A 26,065-nucleotide genomic window follows, 5' to 3' on the forward strand; every position below is an offset into this window, starting at 1 on the left:
TCTGCCTCCTCCTCTCTCTCCTCCCCGGCCAGCCAGGAGCCACGTCACCGTCACCCAGCACTGGCTTCGGAACTGCTCAGCCTGGAGAGCTCTCAGGAAGCAAACTCTAACTTTCAGCTGAAAGCAGAGGGAGGAAAGCCCGAGACTGGGAAAGGGAGAATCCACCTCGGTGGAAAAGTAAACAAGCGAGACATCCAGCCTGGCAGGGGAAAGGCATCTGCAGCCACAGGATAGGGGAGACCGAACTTTGCGCTACAAGAAGGAAGGGCTCTGTGCTCAGGGAAAAAGGAAAGCTGAACTGAAGGAGACCGTTCATTCAGTTGAGGCTCAGTGGAGAAAAACTTCACACCCTTGCCCTCCTTGCCTGCAGAAAAAGACTCACCCCAGAAGAGTCCCCCTGGCACCATGAACATCTTCCGCATCCTGGGGGATATCTCCCACTTGCTGGCCATCATTATTCTCCTGGTGAAGATCGTGAAGTCCAAGTCCTGTGCTGGTGAGTGCTCCCATGTCCCAGGGAAGGAGGGTGGCCCTTCTCAGAGGGCAGTTTGGTGAAGGGTACAACAAAATGGGAGCTGGAAAGGCCAGTGATAGCCCACACGGACTGGCAGCCCTCCCCCATGGGCTCCTTGAGGGAAGTCATCATCTTCCTCTGGGAGATCTCCCTGCCAGGAGAGGGTTGTGTTGGAAGGATGTGATGTGGCAAGGCGCACAGTCTCAAGCAGGTGTTGGTCTCAGGGTGGTGAAGGGAAGGAGAGGGTGGCAAGGCTGGAGGGAGGTGGAAAATGAGGTCAAGAGGTTGTGGCGGCACCAACACCAACAACCTGGAGATAAAGCTGCTTTAGGTTGGAGGTTCTGCCAGTGGTGGACAGGTGCCAGAGGCTGCCCCATCACAGAGCAAGGAAATCAGGACAGAACTTTCCTGCAGGAGAGCTTTGCTCACAGTTACCTCCTCATAAGATTTTGGGGCTGGGCTGATGGGCTGTGGCCATTATCACTGGTACAGAAGTGGGTGGGCCTGACCGTATGTCTCTGCCAGCAGTGGCCAAGTTCCATCTATACCCCAGGGCTGGTCCTGCAGCTCTTCCCTCCTGTGGCAGATATCACATCACACAGTCCCTGGTGAGGTGGGCAGGCAAAAGGGGAAGGGAGGGAAGAGAAAGGCCTTTGGATGACAGCAAGGACTGAACTGGCTAAAGTGGTGAACATGCCCACCAAGCACCAGTTCCTACAGGCAGCACTCAGGAGCATCAGAAGGAACCTGCCCTGTTACTTGGGAGACTCTGGCCACTCTGGGATAGAGCTACCTCAGCACCCACACACCAGCCCTGGCTCACAAAACAACACACTTACATACAAATGCTTCCTGAGGAGGCGTAAGGAGAAACCACCATCCCATAGACCCTTCCCTTCCTCTGATTTACTTTCCTTTCATCTCCCTGCCACACAGGAATCTCTGGGAAGAGTCAGATACTTTTTGCCCTCGTCTTCACAACCCGCTATCTGGACCTGTTCACGAATTTCATTTCTATCTATAACACTGTGATGAAGGTAAGGAGAGGGCAGTGCAGCAGGAGAGGTTCCCCTCAGCTCACTGTGGTTTCTTAGGGAGGTGAGGGTACATAGTCACTGAGTTTTTCAGACAGGAAGGGTGGACAAAGATGCTTCCTTTGGTGCCACTGTCCCTCCATTGACCACAAACTCACCCCCTTGCCATAATCAGTAAGTGAGCTGAGCCATATTTGGTACCACTAAAACCGGAACAAGATGCCATGAACCAAGCCTGGGTGTACTTGTACAGCAGGAGCATTAATGCAAAGCTGCCATTAATGTAAAGCAAACTTTTTCACAGAGTGCCCCAGAGGGACTCAAACGTGAGATTCTCATGGTGTGGGCAAGCTTTACCTGACCACTGGAATATCTCCAGCAGAATTCAATCTGTAAGGAAACACATTCACCACTATTTTGACTTTTGGGAAAGCCAGCCTCTCTTTAGGCATGGAAAGTGCAATTGCAGGTAAGGTCTTACTATCTCCCTTCTCTCCTACAGGTCATTTTTTTGATTTGTGCTTACGTCACTGTGCATATGATCTATGTGAAATTCCGGAAAACATTTGACAGTGAGAATGACTCCTTTCGCCTCGAGTTCCTGCTGGTCCCTGTCACGGGCCTGTCATTTCTGGAGAACCACAGCTTCACCCCCTTGGAGGTACAGAAAAGCTGAGGCAGGAAAAGGGAAGGGAAGCAGCAGCAGCCTGACACTAGGCAGCGGAGTGAGCAGCTTGTTGTATAGATTAGATTTTTAACAGCAAAAGCAGGCAGGAAAGGCAAAGTTGGCAGGCCTTGAAGACAGTACCAACTATAGAGCAGCTCAGTGCTGTCTCCTCTCACTCCCAGCACAGCGAGCTCATTTTCCCAAATTTCAGCAGCACTACTCATCCCCCTCACAAAAACAAAAAGCTTTGGATCTTAACACATACTAACCAGCACTGACTCCCCACTGCCTTCATTCTGCACCTCACAGATACTCTGGACCTTCTCCATCTACCTGGAGTCTGTGGCAATCCTTCCTCAGCTCTTCATGATCAGCAAGACAGGGGAAGCAGAGACCATCACGACACACTACCTTTTCTTCCTGGGCCTCTACCGTGCTCTCTACATTGCCAACTGGGTCTGGCGCTACCACACAGAGAATTTCTACGACCAGATCGCTGTCGTTTCCGGGGTGGTACAAACCATCTTCTACTGTGACTTCTTCTATCTCTATGTCACCAAAGGTAGGTAAACAGGTTGCCATAATATTGAAAAGTTCATTCAACATTCTTGCAGTACAGGGTGGAGCTGCAGCTTGCCATGTGTTAATCCTTACTATTTTTTGTGGTGTTTTTGGGATACATATTGTGCACCCTAAGTCCAGTTTAAAAAACATATCTATTAACTGAGAGTGGGCATCACTGCTTGCAAGGCTCTGGATGCGTGTATGAAACACAGCAAGAATTAAACCAGAGTTAAGCCTGGTTTACCCTCACCTTGGAAAGTTAAGAACTGAGGTACATTCAATTCTACACATATTTTGAAAGATTATGAATCATGCAAAAATAATCCTAAAAAGCTTTGAGGGGGAAAAAATAGCTGCAGGCAGACAATGTACCTGAGAAAGCAACTGGAGACATATGGAGATATTAAACCTTCTTTTCCTTTGATAGAGAAGATTAAGTTCTTGACTGTCAAGAAGTGATTCTGTAAGGCATCTGCAAAGACAAGACACTCCTGTTTTCCAGAATCAGATGCCCCTTCCATTTCAGTGGCATACTTCGGTAAATGGCTACCAGAATTTAAAAGTACACCAAGGGCATAAATCCTGATAGAACATGCTGTGGTTTGCTAAGGCTTGAAGGACACTTGAAAACACCTTTCTATTGAGGAGGATGGAATTAGATGAAATTAGCTAAGTGGACAACTATTTTCTTCCTTCTTCCCTTTCTCCAAAAAGTCTGCCAAAAGGAGTAAAGACAGCCCACGTTTGAAGTTTCAAGGCATGGATTTTTGGTAGCTTCATGCAATACACCTGCTGATAGAGAGGTGACAGGAGCACTGAGCAGGTGGCTGGCCTTGGCAGATTAAGACTTCCTTCTGTCATTAAATATTTTTGTAGCCAGAAAAATACTTCCTAAAACTGCCATCAAGGTGCTCCACGTCAATTCCCTTTTTTTCTTTTCTAAACTAATTCCCATTTTAGCTCCGCTCAATTCATGTGTCCTGTGTCCTTCTGAATTTTATGAGAAATCCATACCCTTTTGTAGTTGTGATGGTGGAACAAAAGGGAGAAAAATCACAACTGCTGGCTTCCAATATCACACTGCTAGTGACAGAGCTGCAAAATTTAGATGATATAGGAGGCAGAAGAAAAAACATTTGTAGATGGAACATCACAGCAGGAAGAGAGTTGCTTTTTTTTCTCTTTTGTTTTACATAAATGTTCTGGGTCATGGGAGAGAAATGGTGTCTGAAGACATGCAAACACTTTGCAATCATTTATGAGAACCAGCAATATTATATCAGATTGCATTTCTTACTTTCTTTCAAAAAACCAAACTTTAAAAAACATTTCTAACACTGAAGAGCTCAGAAAAAAGGGCACTGATGCTGAAAAAAAGGAAGCAAAAAAGTGTTATGTAAAGAAATGGGTTTAATAAGACTTCCAAGCCTATACCAAAGCACTGAAAAGGATTTTTACAGAATGCTACTTCTTTTTATCATGTTTTTAAAACTAGATGAGCTCCCTTCTGCTTAACACAAAGACATGAAAGATATCCTGAGGAAGCATTTGTATTTCACGAAATGGCCAGGGATGCAGGCAGTCAGGGTGGAGGGGGTAAAATAATCTAATCCATGCCCCTGTTCACATTTTTCAAGGTCCCGTCCAGTAAGGTTTTAACTATCCCAAAGTGAAGCCTCTCTGGGCAATCTGTGCCGCTGTCTGACCACCCTCACTATAAAATATTATTTTCAGATGCTTAAGTGGAATTTCCCATTGTCCCTTGCCCTGTCACTGGGGACCACTGTAGTGGAGTCTGGGTCTGTCTCCATTCCCCCCATCCAGCACTTGTGCACATATGTAAGGTGCCCCTCAGCTTTCTCAATGCTGAACAGTCTCAGCTTGCAACCTGTGCTCCTACATCAAGATGTTCTTATGGTCCTTCTAGACTGCCCATCTATTGTTCTGAGAGCCCAGAGCTGAGCCCACCACCCCAGCTGGGACCTCCCAAGGCTGAGTGGAGAGGAAGAACTCTCTGCTCATCCTGCTGGCAATGCAGCTCCAGAGGCTGCTTGCTTCATCCCAAGAGCACACTGATGGTTTGTGTTGAACTTGGTGTCCACCAGCACATCCAAGGCCTTTTCTGCCAAGCTGCTTTCCAGCTGGGCAGCCCCCAGCACATACTGGTGCCTGGGGTTGTTCTACCCCAGGGCAAGATGTGCATTCAGCTTTGTTGACCTTCACGAGGCTTCCATTCCTGCAGCCTGGCAGGGTCCCTCCAGCCTCACCCAGTCGGTCAGGCCTTCCCGCATGGTGCATCCTTAGCATATCACAGCCCTTCCCTCTGGCATCCAACAGACATGGGACCCAGTGCCCATCCCGGTACCACCCTGTCCCAGGCACAGCCACTCTGCACTACTGACCACTGCACATCCAGGACAGACTCTGCTCCAGCCACCCCATCTAAGCCCATGGGCCTCTGACATTTCCCAAGAGGCATCCCTGCCATCCCAACGTTCACCTCAGATGGGTTGGGGGAAGGGCTCAGCTGGGGTCTGGCCACACACATAGATTCAGGCCATGCTCTGTATCAAAAGGAGGGGAAAGCACTAAGAATAGCACATCATCAAGAAAAATAATTAAGGTGGTCCACCCATGAGAACACATAACTGTGGAAGACAAACAAGAACCTTTTGCTTTAGCATAAAGGAGAATAGGTTGTGCTTTCCCCTCTTAGCAGCATTTCATGGTGGTTGTCTCCCATTCACAGTTTGCAAACCTAGGACCCCACTATCTGGCACTCTAAATTGCAAGTTAGAAAACATAAAATTATTGAAACAATAGAAGAGTTGAATTCCACTAAATTTATTTGTTACCTTCTCTTTCTCTTCACAGTCTTAAAAGGAAAGAAGCTAAGTCTTCCCATGCCTGTTTGAAGACATCCCACAGGTAGCACAAGAAACTCCAGACAAAGCTGTTTAAGATCACAGCTTTCCTTCCCTGGCCCTTTTTGACTAATGGATGGCTCAGCTGAGTTTCAACGCAGAGCCAGGAAGACAAGGCTTGGAAACCTGAAATACTTTTCATCCATCAGAACTCTTCCCCTCCTTTTTTTTATTTCTTCACACTTGAATTTGGTGCTAGTGCTGGCCAATACTGAAGTAGTACAATTTCTTCTCTCCCAGCTCTTCTCAGCATCTACATCCAAAACACACCCCTACCCTGACCCTGAGGCAGCACTAAGGGAAAATGTCACTCCCTTCAGTCCTTAACCAAGTGCCCACGGTAAAGGGAATTTGTACTAATGAAGTCTGTTAACTGACCCACTTCACCGGTGGCCAAATCTGACACAGCAGATGCTACAAACTGTTAAACTAACACCCTCTTGAAAATTAATTCTGCCTGACCCTCTCTCTATTCAGGCCCTGAAACACACAAGTAAAACACACTGCCTTCGAATAACATGAATTTTCTAATTCCGCAAGTATTCAAACATCACTTATTTTCAGTTTCCTTGTGTTCTACAAACAGGGATGATTTCAATTAAAATACAGTGAGTTGCCAAGAAATGTTTCCATCTCCCTGAATTTGACTTTTAAGAACTGGGAAGAACAGGGACAAAGACAGCTTTACATTCCAAAAATAAAGACTAAGTTCACAATTTATTGACAACAGTGTTTTTATTTATACCTACAAAAGAAAACAAGATGGTATCAAAAGGACATTTTACAAACTAAGAATAGTAACATAGCTCTTAGTAGTATCCTGTGCCTGAACACCACAGATCCATGAATCTCTCAATTCAAGTCTTGGTTAATACAACAGGAATGTGTTCAGAGACCAGCAGGTGTGTGAAACAAGATGCTGATCCCACACAAAGCTAGGAACCCTTCTATTGTTCAGAGAAATCCAAACAGTTAATTGCTTCCGGAAGTGGGAGGGGAGGAGACACTCAGCTCAGATATGACACTCCCACAAACTTTTTACAGATTGAAAACAATGAAAACAACACTAGAGGCTAATGCTTTATCAACAAGTGTCCCTCACCCAGTACATGGAGCACAGCACAGAGCACCAGGTGGGACAGGGGCAGCACATGCCATGGTGCATTCAGGGGTCTGGCTGACACTCTGAACTGAGACCCTGGACTTCAGCTGACCTCAATGGCAATAAAGCACTGCAAGACTTGGCATCAATGTTTAAACATGCACAAGTCACTCCCAAAAGTGAAAACTATACCAGACTATAAGGCAGCTTTGGCAGTCCAGAGACCCTTTTTAAAGCCAGTCAGTGAGATGTCCTACTCCTAAACCCCTCAAATGCATTTCTGCATTCTACTCTCAAGTTTAAAACAAAACAAACCCCTCTACATTTGCTTGCGAGAGAGGCCAAAGACCTATCAGTCAGTGCCTGGATAAACAAAATGTTTCTGGCTTTCACTTAACACAAGCAAAGGAACTTCCTGTCCATGCAGTGGAAATACAAAATGGAACCACAGAGAACTGAGGTTCTGGAAGGAATCTCCCTTCTTCCTGTCAGCAACCTACCTGTGTACTGCACACACAAAAAAAAGAAAAAAGTGCATCCATCCCCCAAACTTTTACTCTGGGAAGAAATTAAATTTTAAAAGAAGTAATTTCTGTATAAGCAAGCTCTTTTCCAGGGCTATAAGAAGTTCCACTCTGCTACAGGAGTAGGCTGCCTTGTTCATTCATATGCAAGAACGCCAACAGAAAAACCCCACAATTCCTCTGCACTCTCCTAATGCAGAGTGTGCCTCCAACCAAGAGATGTATCCATCCTTTTGTCATCTTATCAGACCAAGAGCAGACAACTCCTGTTATCATCTACTGTCTCTGAACCGTCTGGTATCAGAAATAACAAGTCAACAACATGCTTTACTAAAGGGAGAAACCCCCTTCACACCCACCTTAGCCAGTAAAATAAAAAAGTTTTATTTATGTATGTACTAAAATTTCACTCTTCTCTAACATTTTCTAAAATACTACCTACCTGCAAGAGCTCAGCTCAGAGGGACCAATGGAGCAGGGAAATGCACTCAAAAGCCAGAGAAAGCAATAGTCAGTAAAACGTACAAAAGAAACAAAGCTTCAGAATCAGGATGTCCTAACCAGCTCACCGCTTACCTCATGAAAAGGAGACCCCAGGCAATCTCCTCCTGCCTTTCTCCTCCCAGTCCACTCTATTCAAACCTTTAAATTTAAGTGTGGAAAACTGTCACATTTTATCGAGCGTAGCAGCATTCAGAACATTCCCCATGGCAAATGGGAGTTTGTTTGTAAAGGACAGGCAAACAAGATAATGCTGTTCATCATTTCAGTTCTGTATAATTTCTAGGCTCTCGAGGAAGACTTCTTTCAACAAACCAAACAGAAATTTGAGAGCAGTAACCAATTTAATGATAATCAGGCTCCAAACATTTGAGATGCTGCAATTTAACAATCATAGGGAAAGAACTTACTTAGCTGAACATTTCAGCAGTGGTACCCCCACAGCAACTACCTGCTTTTCAGGTAGTGAATGCAAGACAGGTTTGGTCTCTGACAGAGTTTTTAAACCCAAGCTCCCTACTACAGGCTGTTACAGGTAGCAGAAAATGGGGCTTCCAGAACTAGAGAAATCGCTAACAATACATCCAAGGCTTTACACTGAACACCACCCAGCTCAGACAAATGAACAGTTTTTCTATGGAAAGTCACCTACAGTAGGATTAGAAGTAGTAATAGTGAGCTATTAAAAAAAAAAATAAAAGATTAGGAGAAGTGAGCATTGCTCCCTTGCATTTATATTTCAAATGAAGTGCTTTTTGGCTCCCCCAGAGTTTCCCATCTCTTTATACTTCCTGAAATTAAGTTAATGTGTTATAGAATAGAAACTTCTTTCCCTCAAAAGCGAATTTTCACACAAATCTTAGACACCAAGATGATTCAGCTGGGATCTATCTGCCTTATACCCTTTTCTTTCAGAAAAAAAAATAAAATTTCCAAATTCCTCAACATGCAAGACAAAAATAATAAATTTTCCAGTCAACTATACATATATCTTGAAAAAAAAGAAAAAAAAGAGGACAGGGTCCTTAATGTGGATTGGGGGTCATATTTGATGGGCTCAAGGGATTTGGATAGTGAATTCTAAGTCTAACCTGCATGAGAGACATCACAATGGGAAAGAAGAGAAAGAAAAGGTTCCCCTAAATGCAAGGTCTACACTGGTCACCCACAAGTGGTCTCATTTGCGGGAGGGGGGCGGGGGCGGAGGCGGGGGTGGGTACTGGTAGGTGGCAGTCTGTCCCATATAGCCCATCACGTTAGTGGCAGGGGGCTGCGGAAACTGTTGTGACATGAGCGGCTGTGGCTGCTGGCCCGAGCGCCCCACCATCCCTGCATACTGCTGTTGGGTAGTGCTCTGTGAGGTTCTCCCAGCTGTGGCAGCTGTGGTGCTGGCACCATAGCCACTAGCACTGTACTCTGCAGTGCCATAGCCACTCGTGCCATAGGCAGCTGCTCCATAGCTCCCTTGAGTGTAACCATACTGGCTCTGTGCTGCCCCAAAAGCAGAATTTGGGCTCCCGTAGGCACTGCCATAGGTCTTGTTGGCTCCATTGGCATAACTTTCACCACGCTCACGGTCTCTGAAGCCACCTGAGTCTCTCCGGCCCTCTTTCACTCCCCGGAGCCTCCTGTCACACTCTTCCTGGTACATCAGGTTAGGGTTGTTTACTGAACTGCTTGTTCGGTAACGAGAACGACCTCCTGGTGATGGATACATTAAGATTTAGTATCACGAACAAGTTCTTAAACAATGATCTCTGGTACACTTATGCCATCCTTCCTCCCCTTTCTACATCCCCAATTTTGCTCCCAAGCACCTTCTGACTGATTGTAACGCCTCTGAACAGCTGTGCATGTGTTTTCATTTTGCTCAAGGTGTAAACATGAAGTTCAACAAGGGTTCTTTATATATGTGCTCCGAGACAAAGAAATGGAAAAAAATTCAGCACTAATTTGGAAGTGTAAGGAAACTTCTTACTCCTTCAAGGAATGGGAAGAAAAAGTGTGTCAGTTCCTGAAATTCAGTGTATCCCTTTACTGATTTCAATTTTGCACATGCACCTTGTTGCCCCTCCTTAGTAGAAACTGTCAGGAAGTAATTACTTCAAGCAAAATCAGCTCCCTGAAGACCTTAAGAGAAAAAAACAATTCTACAGCTAAGGAAAACAGGGGACTGCCTCTCTCTTGGGCAAAGAACTATGTCTACATCAAGTGTTGGGACCTCAAGTACAGAACAGCTTTATTAATAATGTTTTATCTTAGACCTGTACTTACTACATCCCTACCTTAACATTCCTTCCCTCAAAACGAGGAACATATCCCCTGAGTGGCCCTTCTCCCTTGTGCCTTTACCTCCACCACCACCTCCTCCTCCTCTGTGGTCCACAAGCTGCATCAGCTTTGGATTGATGGCTTGATTGGCTTCTTCCAAGACTTTGATAAGCTCCCTGGCTTGTTTCAGGTTTCCTGGTGTGAAGAAGGTGTAGGCAGTACCTTTGTTGGTACTACGTGCGGTACGGCCAATACGGTGCACATAATCTTCGGAGCTGTTCGGATAGTCGTAGTTTATCACAAATTTAACATCTTCCACATCTTGTGAAGTGCCCAGGAGCGAAGCACAGTGAAAGGGTGGGGTTGAGGAAAGGGGAGAAGAAGAGAAGACGTGCCAACGAAAGGTGGGGAGCACGAATGCAGGTGACAGTAATAAGAAAAAAAAATACAAAGTTAGTAATTGTATGGAATAAATACAAGACAGACTCATCCCAAAAGAGTAGAAGACTGAAATTTAAGATCATCAGGAACAAATGTCAGTGTCCTGAAAAAGAATGGCAATTTTAAAGCAGCTTTGCCCTGCATTCCAAGTCATCCTCCCCAGAATGCGTTTCTCTGTCTTCCTGTGTCAAAGACACAATTTGTGAGCAAGTTAATTGAATTTCATTCTTCATTTTTTTTAACATGATCTGTAAAGTGAAAATGTCACCATCAGAGCAAACTGGGGTGGAGGAAGGGGCAGAACTGCTACGGTGAAGCTTTTACTCTGTTGGGAGAAGTCTAACAAAAAATAACAGTAATGAGATCACTTACCTTCTACTCAGTAACATGAAATAAAAGGCACTCTTAAAAATATTTACTTTTATAGTACTAATAAAATACAGTGAACTAATACCCCTAGCCTAAAGCTTTAGGCATGTAAATCTCATTAGTTTTGTTTAGCCAACTCATTAAAAATTATTCAGACCTAAAGTATCTTAGCTTTGTAGTTATCACTAGAATGCATTGCACTAACATTTCTGTGCTGCTCTGTCCAGTTCTGACAAAGTAGCATAATCTGGACAATCCTGAATTCCATAAGCAATTCCCTACTTCCATTGTCAGATGGAAGCAGGAAATAACATTATCAAAATGGCTTTGTATGCAAAACAGTTTTAAAATTTAGGAGATCAGAATTGTGTGTTTTAATACACAACTTTGTAAACTTATGGGACAGAAACCAAGTAAATGTTAGTACAATGCTTCAGTGAAAGCACCTTAAGTACCAAAAGCACCTATTTGTTATATTATACAGTATTTTCAAATGCATTATTCTACAGTAAGTGCCCTAACAGCTCATTAAAAAAAAATCTGCATTTTAACATGAATATTCTGAAAATATCCAAGATAAAACACAGATTTTTGTGATTTCCTCTTTTTTTTGTTTTAAAGAGAGAAACATTCTCTGTTTGTTACCAGACTGATGCACACTCCCTCCTCCTGTGGGAAACCGCTGCAGCCGATCCCGTCTCTTTGCCTTTTATTTTTGGCGGCCTCCTTTCGAAAACTCCGCCCTCTGACACGGGACCACTGGAGCGCGGGGAGCATGCATCAAGGGTCCATGGCAGCGAGAAGTCCCCACACACGCTCACTCTGTGAACTGGCTTAGACGCTTCTCTGTAGCCCCATTTGGTTGTGAAGAGCCAGAGAACCTGGGCTCAGGTAAAAGTTTCAGGTCCTCCAACGCTTTTTGTCCCCTATTTGGGGCTCTTAGGGGCAATTGTCAAAAAAATGAAGATACAAAAATTACATCCAAAGGGTCAGACTGCATCTATTGCCCAGACTGCATCAATTCAAAGGGGTTGCAGGAAAAATAAAAACATTGAGGGTTGTTGTGACAAGAGGGGGACTTTATGTCTGTTTCTTATTACAGCAAAGGGGGGCTCCTCAGTCTTTGCTGACTCCAAAGTCCTGAATCACACCAAAAAAAGGGAGTGAGAAGGCAGGTTTCACAGGGGGCTGCGCGAGTCTCCAGCTAGGGTCCTTGATGCAACAGTTTTTTTAAAAAGGGAAAGTGAAGTATAGAGAGGAGTACGTGTGACAGATTGCATCTTCACAGCCGAGGTGTAGCTAGACTGACAAGCTCCAGACTACATGGTCCTCAGCCAGTCCTGTTTTGCACAACCAGTAGCAAGTGACTTGAATTACCAGAGAGGATACAAGGATGTGCTTTCCTCTCAGAAAGCACAAGGAATTGTAGCTACCAATGCAGACAGAACTGACTTGACTGGGGAGGAGCAGAAAGAATGGTAAGGCAGGAAGAGGAAGATGCAAGGGTGTTTTCCAGACTAGAAAGTAGTCCTGGTAGAGCATGCAGCTTGCTGAAGACCAGAGCATGTACAAGGCTCAGCTGCTCCAGTCTAGCATGCTCCAAAGTGTTTGTGCACACCCGCAATCCTCCTGCACTTTTAGGATAACGTAGCAGGATCAGGAATTGAGACTGTAAATCATACATGACGGCTACCTGGGACACATTCCCTTTATCAGACAATCAGAACACCCTATGGCACAGTCTCCAATTATTAAGTGGGACAGATATAAACTAGCAAACATGCTAGTCTAGAGAGCTGTTTAGACCATCATTGTAGATGTACCCCCACCACCTGCACTGAGAATTATCTGCAGCTGATATCAAAGCTTCTGTTAAATAAAACAAAACAAATTCAATGTTTTTAGTTTAATAGACTGGGAAAAAAAAATCAGTGCAGAGAGGACCTCGCTCCAGGGAATTACCACAAAGAAGTCATTAGGGGACTAAGAACTTACCTGAAAGAAGCTTTTTTGAAACCAATGTTCCATTAGGAAGAGGGAAAGCCCTGGTGACTCAGCCAAAAGGCGCGCGCCCCTGTTTTATGTTATTTAGGTAGAAGCCTTCACTTTCCAGGATCTTGGAGGAAGTCGTCCAGAAGTTTGCCAGTTAAGTGACTTATTTTAAGCAGCAAACTCAGGGCCCCAAAACAAGCAGAGATGTTGTTCAGTAACAAGAAACAGACTCTGATACCTTTCCCCCTTAGCTTGGGTGAAGTGGACAATGGGAAGTGAGGAGACTGTTTTCTTAAGTGTTATCCAATTGAGTCGTTTCCGGGGAGAGTGTTGGTTATTTTTTGGTGGGCTTTTTTTTGTGGGTGCCTTTTTTTTTTTTTGTGGTTTTGCGGTTTTTTTGAGGGGGTTGAGGCTGTTTTAAATGTCTAGGCAAGATGCACAAAGAAGCTACCAGCACATAGCAAGCCTGTTTAAAAAATGCTGCTAGAGAAAGCAGCTCTCTTTCACACAAACTGGTTTGAGGCCTCAGTCTCTTCTCCCAACAGGCCCAAGTTCTAACTGCATAGGTCCAGACATGACCCTAGAGGGCAGAGACTGAAGTCCATATAATCACTTCCTGAGGAAGTACTGGACATTTTTTGAGGGGGATGGGGAAGGAGGAGTGAAGGTTATGTGAACAAAGGCTGGCAAGTCTGTTAATGGTCTGCCTGTATTAATGTGACCATATGATGCACAGCACAGCCACCCTTTCTGCATACAAAGAGAGCTCAGGTAACTGAGACTTTTAACAAACTAGGTTCTCCGAGTTAAATCTCCACTGATTTGCAGTAATTTGTGTAGAATTTACTACAATGACACACTGACTCCCAAGTAGTTTATCGTCTACCAAACTCAGGGTGGGCAGAGTATTCAATGTCTGTTATTAAACTCAGAGCACTTCAGCAGCCATCCTCCTCTTCTAGGGTGGGCAGATGTGTAAGGACTGTGCTCAGTACATGGTGTTTCACAACACAAATATGCTTATTACAAAAGGGGGCACAACTGATGCATCCAGACAGATCATTTTCATACCACCAGAAGAGAGCTGTGCGATTTTGATTCAATTACACATCTGGGTAACAAGATGTTAAAGGCCATATATCATCTCAGTGGTCCTGCCTAGAAGGAACACAGAGGAGCAGGGAAGGTTACATGTCAAGAGCAAAGATCTGGAGCAGTGCTTTCTCAGATGTGAATACATCTGCAGGGTAAACATGCATGCACACTGGGGTTGGTATGTTCAAATCTGTGGTGTGTCATATGGGGAGAATATTTGCTATTTGCTGTCGAAATGCTCTCCCACAACTTCCTACTTGAACTTTATCTAACACGCTCTGAACTGAGAGCAATCCATCCCTATCATCCAGCAACAAAAGCTGGATTTGGGGAAGAAGTGAGTGTGATGGAAGGGTTGGGTTGCATAATTGGACGTCTCTTCTCCCTCTTGGCGATCGATTGGTCATGCCTAGGCCTTGCTGCAGACCAAAGCCTGTTCATTAGGAGCAGGAAGAGACTTTGAATATGAAAGAAAAAAAAAAGATTAATGTTAAAAAACGTATTTCACATGTGGGGGAAAATCACGCTTTGAATTTTTTTTTTTAAAGAAACATTTTTCAGTCCAAAGAAGAAAAATATGCAGCAGTAGGCAAGAGTGGTCTATGTGTACAAACCTAGCCCACGAGATGCAACGTCAGTAGCAATGAGGATAGGAGCCTTTCCAGAACGAAACTCTGTAAAACAAAGCATGCTATGAAGTAAGAAGATTTTTCAAAAGATGAAGTTACCTGAATTTGATTTACATTAAATGCTCATTTTCCAGAAGTTTCATAAGGTGGGTCAATTCCAGAAACCCCCCACAAGTCAGGACGCAATGCCTCAATGATTTTTCAAAATCCAGCTGCATGAAGCAATTTTCCCATTTTGTTTTATCAAAATAAACACAAAAAGGCACAAGTACTGAAATTACAAGTACAAAGACAAGAGAAGTCCTTTTACATGTGTCTATTTGGTCTAGAGATAAAAAAAAACCAAACAAAAAAACAGACTACAGAAAAACATGTCTAGGTAAATTTGGAACAGCAGCCCAAGTTATGCTTCTATCAGTGATGGACTCACCATTAAGCACCCAATCTCTTTCTGGCTGACTCTTGTCTCCATGGATACACATAGCTGGCCAACTGCCAAACAGAGATGTACATTAGTATAGATAGAAAGTATATACACTAAAGGAAACAGGAAGCTTTACTGACATTTTGTTTAAAAAGAAGAAACTGTAAGATTTGAGAAATATTTTATTCTCTGGTCTCTAGCTACCCAGGATGTGTACCGTAAACACACTACATAAACAACCACTTAAGTCAAATCACATGTCCTATATTGATATAGTCCCCATCAGCAAATCAGGATTCTGATACACTAAAAAAGCTGCACCACTTACAGACACTCTCTCTTGTACATGCTTTGATGGAGTGGAATCTTCTGGGAAACAATGACTGAATTCAGCCAAGAAAATAATGGATAAGTTGTTCCTAACAATAGCATCACAAACATTTAAACTTTACTGCTTCTGATTACAATTTTTGTTTCCCACTAGAAAAAAAGTGGAGAAAGGGGAAAAGCTAATCACCCATCTCTGCGCATCCTTCGGGTGAGATCATCACATCGCCTTTTTGTCTCCACAAAGATGATAGTCTTGTTTTCCTTCTCTGCCATGATTTCTTCCATCAGTTGGATCAGTCTAAAACAGACGTGAGAGCCAAGATATATATAGCCACATGTACCAGAATATAGGACCTCTCTCCCAAGGGACATTGAGGACACACACAATATACATCCATGTAAATTAGTCAGCATCACACAGAATTTCTGCTGGTTGTACAAATGTATGGTCAAAATACACACAAGAGATTAGTTGATTTCAGGACTGACTTACTTTGCAACACTCAAAGATTAAATAGCAGTACAAGTAACTTCACTATTTAGAATCCCTACTAGGCTTACAAAGCATTGCAGACTTCAATTTGAAGTATAACCAAAGGAAGTGAAATGGTGGTAACATCAGCTTACTTATGGTCTTTCTCACTTTCCATGCATACATCCACTATCTGCAGGATATTGTGGTTGGCACTTAGTTCCAAGTTTCCCACATTGATCTGAACATAGTCCTGCAGGAAGTCCTCAGCAAGCTGGCGCACTTCTTTTGGCCAGGTGGCACTCCACATCAGAGTCTGGCGGTCAGGCTAAAGAAAAAGGAAAACAGATTTGTTTACGGTACTAGACTTCAAATAGGAAAACAAAGGATGCTGTCCTTCTAAAAGGATCACACACCCTTATCTGGTCAACAATTTTACGAATCTGAGGTTCAAATCCCATGTCCAACATTCTGTCAGCTTCATCCAGCACCAGGTATGTACACCGACGAAGGTTGGTCTTTCCAGCCTCAAGGAAGTCAATCAAGCGACCTGGTGTAGCAATGCAGATCTCCACACCTTCAGAACAGAAGAAGGAAAACGAGTAAGGCTCTTCATTTGAATGTCAACTGGTATTTTTAGTCAGAATGAATCACCTTCCACAGCAAAATGTTTTAAAAAAAAAAGCACCACCCTCATTTGTACCCAAGACTGAGTCACTTCAGTAGAAGCCCTACTTCCATTTAACGTTTCTGCCATTCTGAAATTATTGTTACAGTGCCATTAGAATAATAAATGCATTACAGAAACGAAAAGATTACTGCCAGAGAACCCCTGTGAAGAGCTGTCCAAAAATCAGAAATTAAGTAAGCTTCTACTTAAACTTGAACCACCATCATCAAGAATTATGCAGTCTAGAGAGGTGTCATTTTCAAACATGAAGTGCTCCTCTTACTATATGGGTCAAATTACTTTCACTTCTTTTAATATATAAAGGCCAATATATATGAGCTTTAATACTGAGCAATTATGCACCAACAGCAGGAAACAACCATCCCACCAACATTTGTAGGAACAAGAAGACAGTTCAAATGCTCCTAAATTACACCAGGCTGGGCAATTTACACAGTTTACCCCTTAAAAGGAGGACCTGGTTTCCACCAATTCCCAAATTTTACAAATTACTATTTCAGTGTCAATGAGATGTCCACAGAATGTAAATTTCAGGAAGAAGAGACATGAAAGATTTTCTTCTTAAGCAGAATATCTATTTTACATCACTCCAGAAAGGTGTGCAAAAATCCAGCAACAAGGACTCTTCATGAAACCTTGGACTCTTCCACTGAAGATGCTGGTTTTGAATTGGAAAGTACATTTTCTTGAACAGAGACATCCCACAGACTTCCACCATGCATGTCTTTATCCCACTGCTGCAGTTTGCAATAAGAACCCTGCAAATTGTAGTGGTATGCTATATTTTCTGATTTCTTGAATAGATTTGCATGTATGTCTGCCTTGATAATAATTCTTGCATCTTTTCACATAATTCCATTGCATTTTTTATCCGGTGAAGATGAAAGCCATCAGTACATTCCTGCATTTGAAATTATAGATCACTTAAGCACTACCATGTTGAAGTGGTTCCTTAGAGGTATACTGTGCTTAGTGCTTAACAATTAAAAAAAAAAAAAACACAAAAAACTGCAACAGAAGCAAAACCACACACTGCTCCTGCTGTCCAAAGAAGTTTCTATATATTCAAAAACAAAGTTTGATTATTTGAATGAACACAGGCAGAAAACTTGAAAACTGCCCCAAGAAAAATCCTTCCTTAAAGATGCTGTTATTGCATTTCCTTAAAATAACCTGCTCTCTTTCTGTGAAGTTTTGTTTTCCCCTTTCTACACCCTGATGATCTTCACAAGTGGAATGTTCAAAGAGCAAACAGAACGAAAATCTAAGATCCAAGTCACATACAGCAAAGAAGAGAACTACCTTATGAATTATCATTGCAGCTGGAAAATGACACATTCATTCACCCCTTCCAGACAGGCTTTGAGAAGTGTTATTTTTACAGAGACTTTACCACTTCCTCCAAAAACTGCAAGCACACATTTTAAAATTACCTCTTTCTAAATCTCTGATCTGGGGACCTTTGGGTGCTCCTCCATATATGCAGGTACTCTTCAGTCTTGAACATTTACCATAATCATCAGCCACCTGCTGCACTTGCTGGGCCAACTCTCTAGTAGGTGCCAGAACTAGACACTGCAAAAGGAAATGATTCAGGAAGAGTCAAGCTGCATACACATCCCTAACATAAAACCATAAGCAAATTTGGACCATCTGCTCTTTATTAGTTAAAACATTTAAGTATCTTTACACTATGTCAGCAATTGCACAGAATTTCAACTGAGTGGGTTGCTTACATTGTGATAGTAAAAATTCCCATTCTCATAGGAATAGGATAGGAAAAACTACTATTCTGATACATCAATTAAATAAAGCAACAAATCATTAACAATGTCATGCCATACATACAAAAATGAAGAGAATCAACAAGCACTTACAATTGGGCCATCCCCTCTCTCCAAATATGGCTGGTGGTTGATGTGAACAATTGCAGGCAACAAGTACTAAAACAGAAGAAAACAGTATTCCATAATATATACAAATGTGATTGTGCAAAACCTGCATTTATCCAGCAGAACAGAAGATTTTCAAAGCTGCTGACCAACTGCATCCACTTTGGCATGAGCACAAAAATTGGCTGCTCATTCACTGCAGAATGAAGGCTCACTTAAATTTGCAGCGTAAGAACAAAGGCTCAGTTCACAGAACTGAGCAATGATTACTTTCACCAATATTTTTCATAAAGGATAAAAATTCTTTTTAACACTGAAGCTAAAATTAATGTCTATGCTTAAATTCAACTGGTTTTTATTTTAACCTGTGTAGTTTATAAAACAAGTGTGCTAAAGAGAACATCCTGTTTTTAAAACCAGAATATAAGCATAGACCAAAGAGAACTAAGCATCCAAATAGGCAGATGCATAAAATACACACCTGTGAATATAACAGGCTGGTAGTTGAGCTCAAACTCAAGTGTCCCCCATGATGCAATACAAGAAACTTTAAAAATGCAATCATCCCATTGCTAGTACTGGCAAGCCCAAAAACTAAACCCATAGGTAATTTCTGGTGATCAGGAAAGCTAGCTGAAGAAATAAAAGGAAAGAATACACACTGCCAGTGTCTTCCCAGAGCCGGTCTGTGCAATGCCCACCATGTCGCGACCGCTGAGGGCTAGTGGAAAGCCTTGGCACTGAATCGGAGTGGGTTCGGTGAAGTTCTGGTCCATCAAGGCATCCATCACATACTCTTGAGAATTTAAGAAAAGAATGAGTTTCTTAAAGGATAACTAAGGCTTTAGAGAATAGAACCAGTAACGGTTCAGGTATTTTCTGAGCAATCTTCATGATCTTAAAGAATGGCAAAAATACTTACGCGGAAAGCTACACTGGTGGAAGGCAAACACTGGCTTGGGGCAGCCCTCCATTCCCCGAATCGTTATTTCCTTCTTCCTTCGCAATTCTTCAACTTCATACTATTTATGTAGAAAGAAAGAAAGGAGGGGGAAAAAAAAGATGCCAAAAGCACCAAATAACAGCAGTGGCCTAAAGTGTGGGTTTCTAACTACTAACTCTCTTCTAACCTCTGGATAACAACTTTGTTAGAGAACTAAATTAAAACAGAGATCTAAAAAAGACTTGCTTTCCTAAAGACTTTATTTTACGACTGAGTATTGTACAGTTTCTCTCATATTCAGAGGTATGAGCTCTCTACATAGCCTAGAAGGACAAATGTCAATGTCTTTTTACAAACAGCCCTTCTAAATGAAAAGTATGTTAACAGAATAATGTTAGGAATTACACTTTTTCCAGAAGCCAGAAGTGACCAACAGCTTGAGAAGTGATTAGAAACAGAGGATAAGAAATGTGCTTTATGTGACAGTGTTAAGAATTAAACAAACTAAATAGGTCTTAATATACCATGAACAGAAGGCAGGGCAGTCTTCCTCCTTCAATGAACACATTTCAGAGGTAGATAAATACAGAGTTCTTACTGGATAACTTGCAACTCAAAAGTTGCTAGGAATTGTTTCAGAGAATGGAACAATGCTAACATCATAATGATACCCTAGGAACTCACTGTTTTTTAAAGGAACTTCTTGTAATATTTCTGAAATGTGTAGTCACATAAGCACAATTTCAGGATTAGGAGGAGTGTTTTATTTTTGTCTAGGTTATCTTGCAAGTCCAACTGCTCTTTGCAACATGCTTCCACAATTCATGACCTTACTGTAATGCTTATTAGAAATCATTGGAGACACATCAATACCAAATATGCACATTATCCAAAGCAACAGATTTGGTACTTCCGAGAATCCCTTGAGCTTGAATTAAAAGGTAAAAAAAGAAAATGACTTCTGGAGAAAATGTGAAAATCCTTTTAGCTGGCTAAGCCAAAGGCAGCTACAGCAGCTCATGCAAACCATGGTCCAGTAGCTCAAGTTGTGCTATCTTTAAGAAGTCAATACCCCCTTCAATTCCTTTATGCCATATGCATATTTCACATAAGGACTTGTAAGTCTATGCAATCAGATAATGCCACTTTGTTTGTTGCCTCACGTTAAGAACAAAATCTCTTAATTTCTGATTTTAAAAATACATTGGAAGAGAGAATAGAAGACTAGACTCAAGTTGGTAGGAAAGGAAGATTACTGTACCCACAGAAGAAACAGAGTAGTGCACCTGGTTTTGAGTCCCCTATGTGAGAAGGATATTGTTTTAATAGGGCATGTCCAATTACGGCGAAAAGCTGGTGGCTGCAGTACAGGCCATATGAAGACATACTGGAAGCACTGGATTTATTTAGCTTGGGAAAGACTGGGCTAACAGTGGCCTTTAACTGCTACTTTCAACTATCTGATGGATCAGTATAGGAAAGACGTTCAAAATCCCATGAGAAACATTAAGCCCTGAGACAGTCACCCAGGGAGCATATAAATTCTCATCTCTGGGGATATTCAAACTGAAAAGGACAAGACACTAAGCAACCTGCTCTAGTTCTACCATTAGTGCTGCTCTAAGCAGAGGATTACACTAGAGATGTCCCCCAAGGCCTCTTTCAGGCCAAAATTACTCTTACGACAAAACTTCACTTTCAAACCTTTCTCATGTATTTCTGTCACTTTTAGTTCATTGTCTTAGTTTTTCCAGGGTTTCTCCAGTACTGTAACTCTCTAAGTTTTATCTCAACTGACAGATCACTAGACCAGACAAGCCTTATGAAGATGCATTACAAATGACAAAATATAAAATATCTCGTATAAAAACAACCAAGAAAAGAAACATATCCTTTGTTAACATTAAATAGTAAAGGCAACTAGAACCAGTATCCAGCACAGTACACACACCAAACAAGCTTAATGAAGAGTCAGCTCCATTTTACATGTTGTCCCAGACTTCCCAGGACTAGTTTTTCAACTTGTGACACTTTCTGTTGCAGACAACATAGCACTTACTGGAGTAAGCCTGGCCACTTCTGGATGTTCCACATAAAAATTCTTCTCAAACTTCGGTAGTTCATTTAAATCCCATTTTTTCTTACGTAAACGTTCCCCTGGATTACCAAATTTCTTTGGAGGAAGAGGACCTCCACGACTTGCTCCAAACCTGTGAATGTGAATGTTAGTTGTTTTAAAAAATACTACCAGTACTTAAAAACTATTCTAGGATTACTCTGGAATTTTCTTAACCATTTTCTATTGTGTTTTCCCCAAGCTGACATATGAGCACATCATTCCAGTAAGTCACCTCCCTCCTCAATCACCGCAATCACTATGATGGTATCAAACTTCTTGAAATAACATAAACCTGCTTTGGGTTGGTTCAGAACCTAAAACCATGTTATTGTAAATCATCCCTTTAAAGCTCCTGTCTCTAGGACATGGCTGTATGCATAACTATAGCGTTTGTCTTCAAACTGACAGTGCACTTACAACATGGTTACATAAAAGGGATGAGAAAAGTCTCTCCTTGCAAGTTCCTTCTCTGTCTCTAAAGGTTAGTTTTACATTAAACAGCTATTTCGCTATCTCCCTCTCTATATCTTCTCTTTCTTCAAGAAGTATACCTCAAATGAAAAACAGCAGACTGAAGAACAGAAAGTAAACTAGTCCAGTCAAGCCTGCAAGTCCATCTGTAATTCTGCCATCAACAAAATTTCAAAAACCCCTTATTTTAAAAACGCAGCCTAACACGAAGAAAAAGAAAAAAAAACTATATGAAAAATTATATCCTCTCTCAAATGATATCCTCTCTCTTCATTGTGATGAAGAGTGAAGAGAGTAAAAACCTCATTTTCACCAAAAAGATTCCAACTAGCCGAACAATTCAAAAAGTATTGCTCTAAGTTTTCCTATCCAGTTAATGATATACACTTCAGAAGGTTAAGAACTAACTGTAATGACTGGCTAATGAAATAGTCAAAAAATTAGCTTCTGGCAGTAAGCTGTAAGAGTAACTAAAAACTCAGTGGCATGAAATTATTATTTACTATAAATATCATGAATTGCATTTTAAAATAACACACCAAAAAGAAGTTACATCACTTTCATCAGTATTGTAGAAACTCAGCAGAAAGAACTTTTTGAAATGCTATCAAATCCATTTTTGTCCTAAAGGTACATATGAAGACATGAATTCATGAGACATGCCCATTTCAAACAACTTTTAGATAACAAAATCAAAGTGTCTGCACCGTACCCAGGTAGTCCACTAGTAAATAAAAAACTGGTAAGGAAATAAACTGAAAGCAACAGAAGTCTTTAAGCAACATTCTTACAGGAGTAACTTGTGGACAGAAGTGTTACCAAAAATAAACAAGAGCTGAAAAAAAAATCAGAATTATTTTAAGTACAAGACTACCTGCCCAAACATTAAGTACATCTGTTCTTTGAATCACTTCCCACCAGAAGCTACAAATTATAGTGACTAAGAGACTAAAGAAACAGAACTCAAATCAACATTGTAACAGGAAGAAGTGGTTAAAGTGTTGGAAAGGGCAAGTATGGTAGGTATAATTTAACTTAAAACCTGCTAAGTTAGTTTTAAAATGTCTGCTGTGTTGCAACTGTGTATTAGCCTTCTTCCCTTTCCTATAAACATCCCTTATTTTCTCATATGTGTGTCTGTCAGATCCCCCAGACAGCTTGCAGAGTCATCAAGTTTTCTCATATGAAAAAGACTTAAACTCAACCTCAAAAATGCATTTAAGCATTATGTTTCCTTTCAGGACAAAGGAAAAAAAAAGGCACAGACTGTAATTTACAGAGACATTCACCTTTAGTGATGATGTTAGTTACCAATCATGCTAAACTGAGGTCAAAGTTTCAGTACCCAAGCAGTTCCTACAAAACCCATAACCTCGCTCAAGTCCACCAGAGGTTCAAAGGGTTGATGAGTTCCCTTAGGAAAGGAAATGACAGGGCTGCTTGCAAGACTTGGACATTGCAACAGCTGGGTACTATGAATACTTGCTCCACAGCCATCCAGAGAGAAAAAAATTACATATTCTACACAGAAGGCACCTAGTTTCAGTTCTCCACACTTACACACAATATGCCTTCATACTGACCTGAGCACTATAGCAGCCCTTGAACGCTGCCTCTGTGGGGGCTTATTTTCTAAACTGGCAGTAACTGACACTTCACACTCTGACTCCAAGTAAAATGAGATTCGAACTGATAATAAACTGACTTAAATCTAGTCTAGTCTTAAATCCCTGGTTTGCCAACAGCTCTCTTTTCAAAGATAAATTCAAGCTGGCTCAAAACATTCTTCCCTTATATTACTGGTGCCATCACTTCTGGGATGGAACTAAGTAAATCTGATACATTCCAGAGCAAAACAAAATAATTTTCCAGCCTAAGAAGTCACCTACAGCTCGTCCTTGGCAAGAGAAAACTAGAAACCTTGTGTTTGATTAGATTACAAAAGAAGTGGTGATAAACTTTCAAATGGTGCTGAACCAGCACACTGGGTGGCCCAACATTTTATTCACATTATTTATGAAGTAAGATAGTTGTTAGTGGTAACAAATATTTTCACACCTTAAAAGGATGTATGTAACAAATTGAATCCTAATGCACTAAGGCTTCCAGAATAATATGGAAAAAAACCCAAAAAAACAAAAACAAAACCAAAACAAACCAACGGGAAAAAAGAAAAAAAAAGAAGAGTTTTTTCATGCAGATGTCCACAAACTTCACAAAGAAGCATGCAAGCACTTCTTGTACTAATGCAAAACCCGTGATCTAAAAGAGAAGCATCCACTATTGTTTAAGGCTTTACAGAAAATGAAATTACACAGGCACATCAAGTGTTGTGGCAACGCTTTGGCCAGTGTTCTTTTAAGTAAATCTGCATACTCTGTATATAAATCTGAATACTCAAACTCACTCACTAAACTCCAAAAACATCTGTGATCTGATCTATCTCAGATTTGCCAAAGTGCTTACTCCAATATCCTTCTGTTAAACTGAGCTGGAAATCTCTTAGCAGAAAAACACCAGAACCCTCCTTTCTGTGAAAAAAAAATGAAAATATCTTTTAATTTCAGAATGTTAAATGTGAGTGTAAGATAAAGCAATGATAGAACTATCTCTTTCCACAGATAATGAGAAACTGAATGTCAAAGTGTATTGCAATGTATAGCAAAATATTCTTTAACGTCCCAGTAGCATGGGAAAACAAGAGGAAAAAGAAGTAGGGGAGAAAAAAAAACGAAAAAAAAACCACGGAGAGAAGATTCATCAACTGAGATCTAGCTTACCATACAGCAGAACCCACATTATATGTTTTTTGCTAATCCTTGAGAACTACTCATGATCTGAAAATTCCACTCCCAGAAATTAGTTCTAACTTTCTCTTTAAAAAAGCCTGGCACAAATACCTTATTACTTTCAACCCTTAAAAACCTCGAGACTCAATCTAGTTATGTAGTATAATGGCACCGTATTTATTGCTTTTTATTCTTGAAAGAAAAAAATCACATCAAATCAAACCTTGCAAAAGCCTTTTACAAGCCAAACCTCTTTTAAGTAACAGATTAATTAGTATAAAGCACTAGGCCTTTACAGAACCACACAAACGATTTCTGTAGCAGTATGTAAGCTTGGCAAGTGTGGTCCAGCACCACGGTTCACCAAGATCACCCTCCCGAGTACCCACGTCCCCCGCATGGCACTGTTTTCAAACCCATTTGCTATCACGGTAAGCCCGGGACTGCAGCTGAGAGAGATGTTGCCCCCAGTGCCATCTTTCCAGTAAGTCCAGAAGGAGCAATGACAACCAGAAGGGTAGACAGAAGGACAACCAGCCCTGCCAGGGCCACCGAGACCTTCGTGGCTTTCGGGGGGGAGGGCGCTACCGGTCTCGCGGGGTAAATAAGGGGGCTGGCAGAAAATAATTAAGAGGGCAGGGTGGATGCAGGCCTTAAAATTTCAGGCAAGGCTCAGAATTAATTACATATGAACAGTGGAAAAGCTAAATAAAAATTTAAAAATTTAAAAACCCCACAAAACGCTCAAAACCCACCACCCCGCCTTGGGGACAGAGAAGTCTCCAACAAACCCCGCCCCCACACGAGAATCTATGGGGGCAAAATCTCCACAAACGGGCTTTTGGATCCCTCAATACTGCCACTCCAATAAACACCCCCCAACCCCGCGGCCTCCCCCCGTCCCCAGCGCAAGCGCCCGTCTTCCCCCACCACCCCCGCCGTGCTGACCCCCACCCCCCCGCCCCTTACCCGCCGCGGTCTCGGTCGCGGCCCCGGTCCCCGAAGCCTCTCATCGCCCCCGGAGGGGTGGGTGAGAGGCATCGGAACGCCGGCCGTGGGGACGGCGAGGGGCTGGGGGTACGGGGAGAGGGTCCAGCCAGAGGCGGCTGCGCCTCGGAGGCCTCGCTTTGCGCCACCTCGCCTCTTTGGTGGGACACAAAAGGAGAAGAGGTGGTCAGTGGGTCCGAGACCCGCTGGGCGTCAGCGGCCGGAATAGCGGGACTCTCGGTCGGCTCCAGGGCCCGGGCAGTGTGGAGACACCCGCGTCTTCTTCCTCCGCGCTCCAGACACAAAATGGCCGCCGCCGC

The 26,065-nt window shown here is 42.2% G+C and overlaps 2 protein-coding genes across 2 annotated transcripts; one reads left to right on the plus strand and one right to left on the minus strand.

The window, feature by feature from the left end:
• On the plus strand, positions 1-7,123 carry KDELR3 (KDEL endoplasmic reticulum protein retention receptor 3). The gene is made up of 5 exons (XM_063395906.1): positions 1-496; positions 1,451-1,551; positions 2,051-2,209; positions 2,525-2,777; positions 5,654-7,123. The coding sequence occupies exons 1-5, from the start codon at positions 406-408 to the stop codon at positions 5,692-5,694; spliced, it is 645 nt and encodes a 214-aa protein (XP_063251976.1). The 5' UTR covers positions 1-405; the 3' UTR covers positions 5,695-7,123.
• On the minus strand, positions 6,420-26,055 carry DDX17 (DEAD-box helicase 17). The gene is made up of 13 exons (XM_063395896.1): positions 25,728-26,055; positions 21,439-21,589; positions 19,359-19,458; positions 19,099-19,232; positions 18,422-18,487; positions 17,978-18,119; positions 16,270-16,430; positions 16,009-16,181; positions 15,569-15,679; positions 15,058-15,119; positions 14,613-14,672; positions 10,183-10,422; positions 6,420-9,531 (listed from the first exon to the last, which is right to left on the minus strand). The coding sequence occupies exons 1-13, from the start codon at positions 25,769-25,771 to the stop codon at positions 9,008-9,010; spliced, it is 1,968 nt and encodes a 655-aa protein (XP_063251966.1). The 5' UTR covers positions 25,772-26,055; the 3' UTR covers positions 6,420-9,007.
• Between the last annotated feature and the right edge of the window lie 10 nt (positions 26,056-26,065).

The sequence above is a fragment of the Prinia subflava genome, chromosome 4, assembly GCF_021018805.1.
Source record: "Prinia subflava isolate CZ2003 ecotype Zambia chromosome 4, Cam_Psub_1.2, whole genome shotgun sequence".
Classification (NCBI taxonomy): Eukaryota; Metazoa; Chordata; class Aves; order Passeriformes; family Cisticolidae; genus Prinia; species Prinia subflava.

Coding starts and splice junctions, on each gene's coding strand:
- KDELR3 (XM_063395906.1), top strand. CDS start 406: ATGAACATCTTCCGCATCCTGGGGGATATCTCCCACTTGCTGGCCATC. Junction 1,552..2,050: donor TCTATAACACTGTGATGAAG/GTAAGGAGAGGG, acceptor TCTCTCCTACAG/GTCATTTTTTTGATTTGTGC. Junction 2,210..2,524: donor ACAGCTTCACCCCCTTGGAG/GTACAGAAAAGC, acceptor TGCACCTCACAG/ATACTCTGGACCTTCTCCAT.
- DDX17 (XM_063395896.1), bottom strand. CDS start 25,771: ATGAGAGGCTTCGGGGACCGGGGCCGCGACCGAGACCGCGGCGG. Junction 15,680..16,008: donor GAAAGTGAGAAAGACCATAA/GTAAGCTGATGT, acceptor CGTCTGTTTTAG/ACTGATCCAACTGATGGAAG. Junction 15,120..15,568: donor CGAAGGATGCGCAGAGATGG/GTGATTAGCTTT, acceptor TCTGTTTGGCAG/TTGGCCAGCTATGTGTATCC.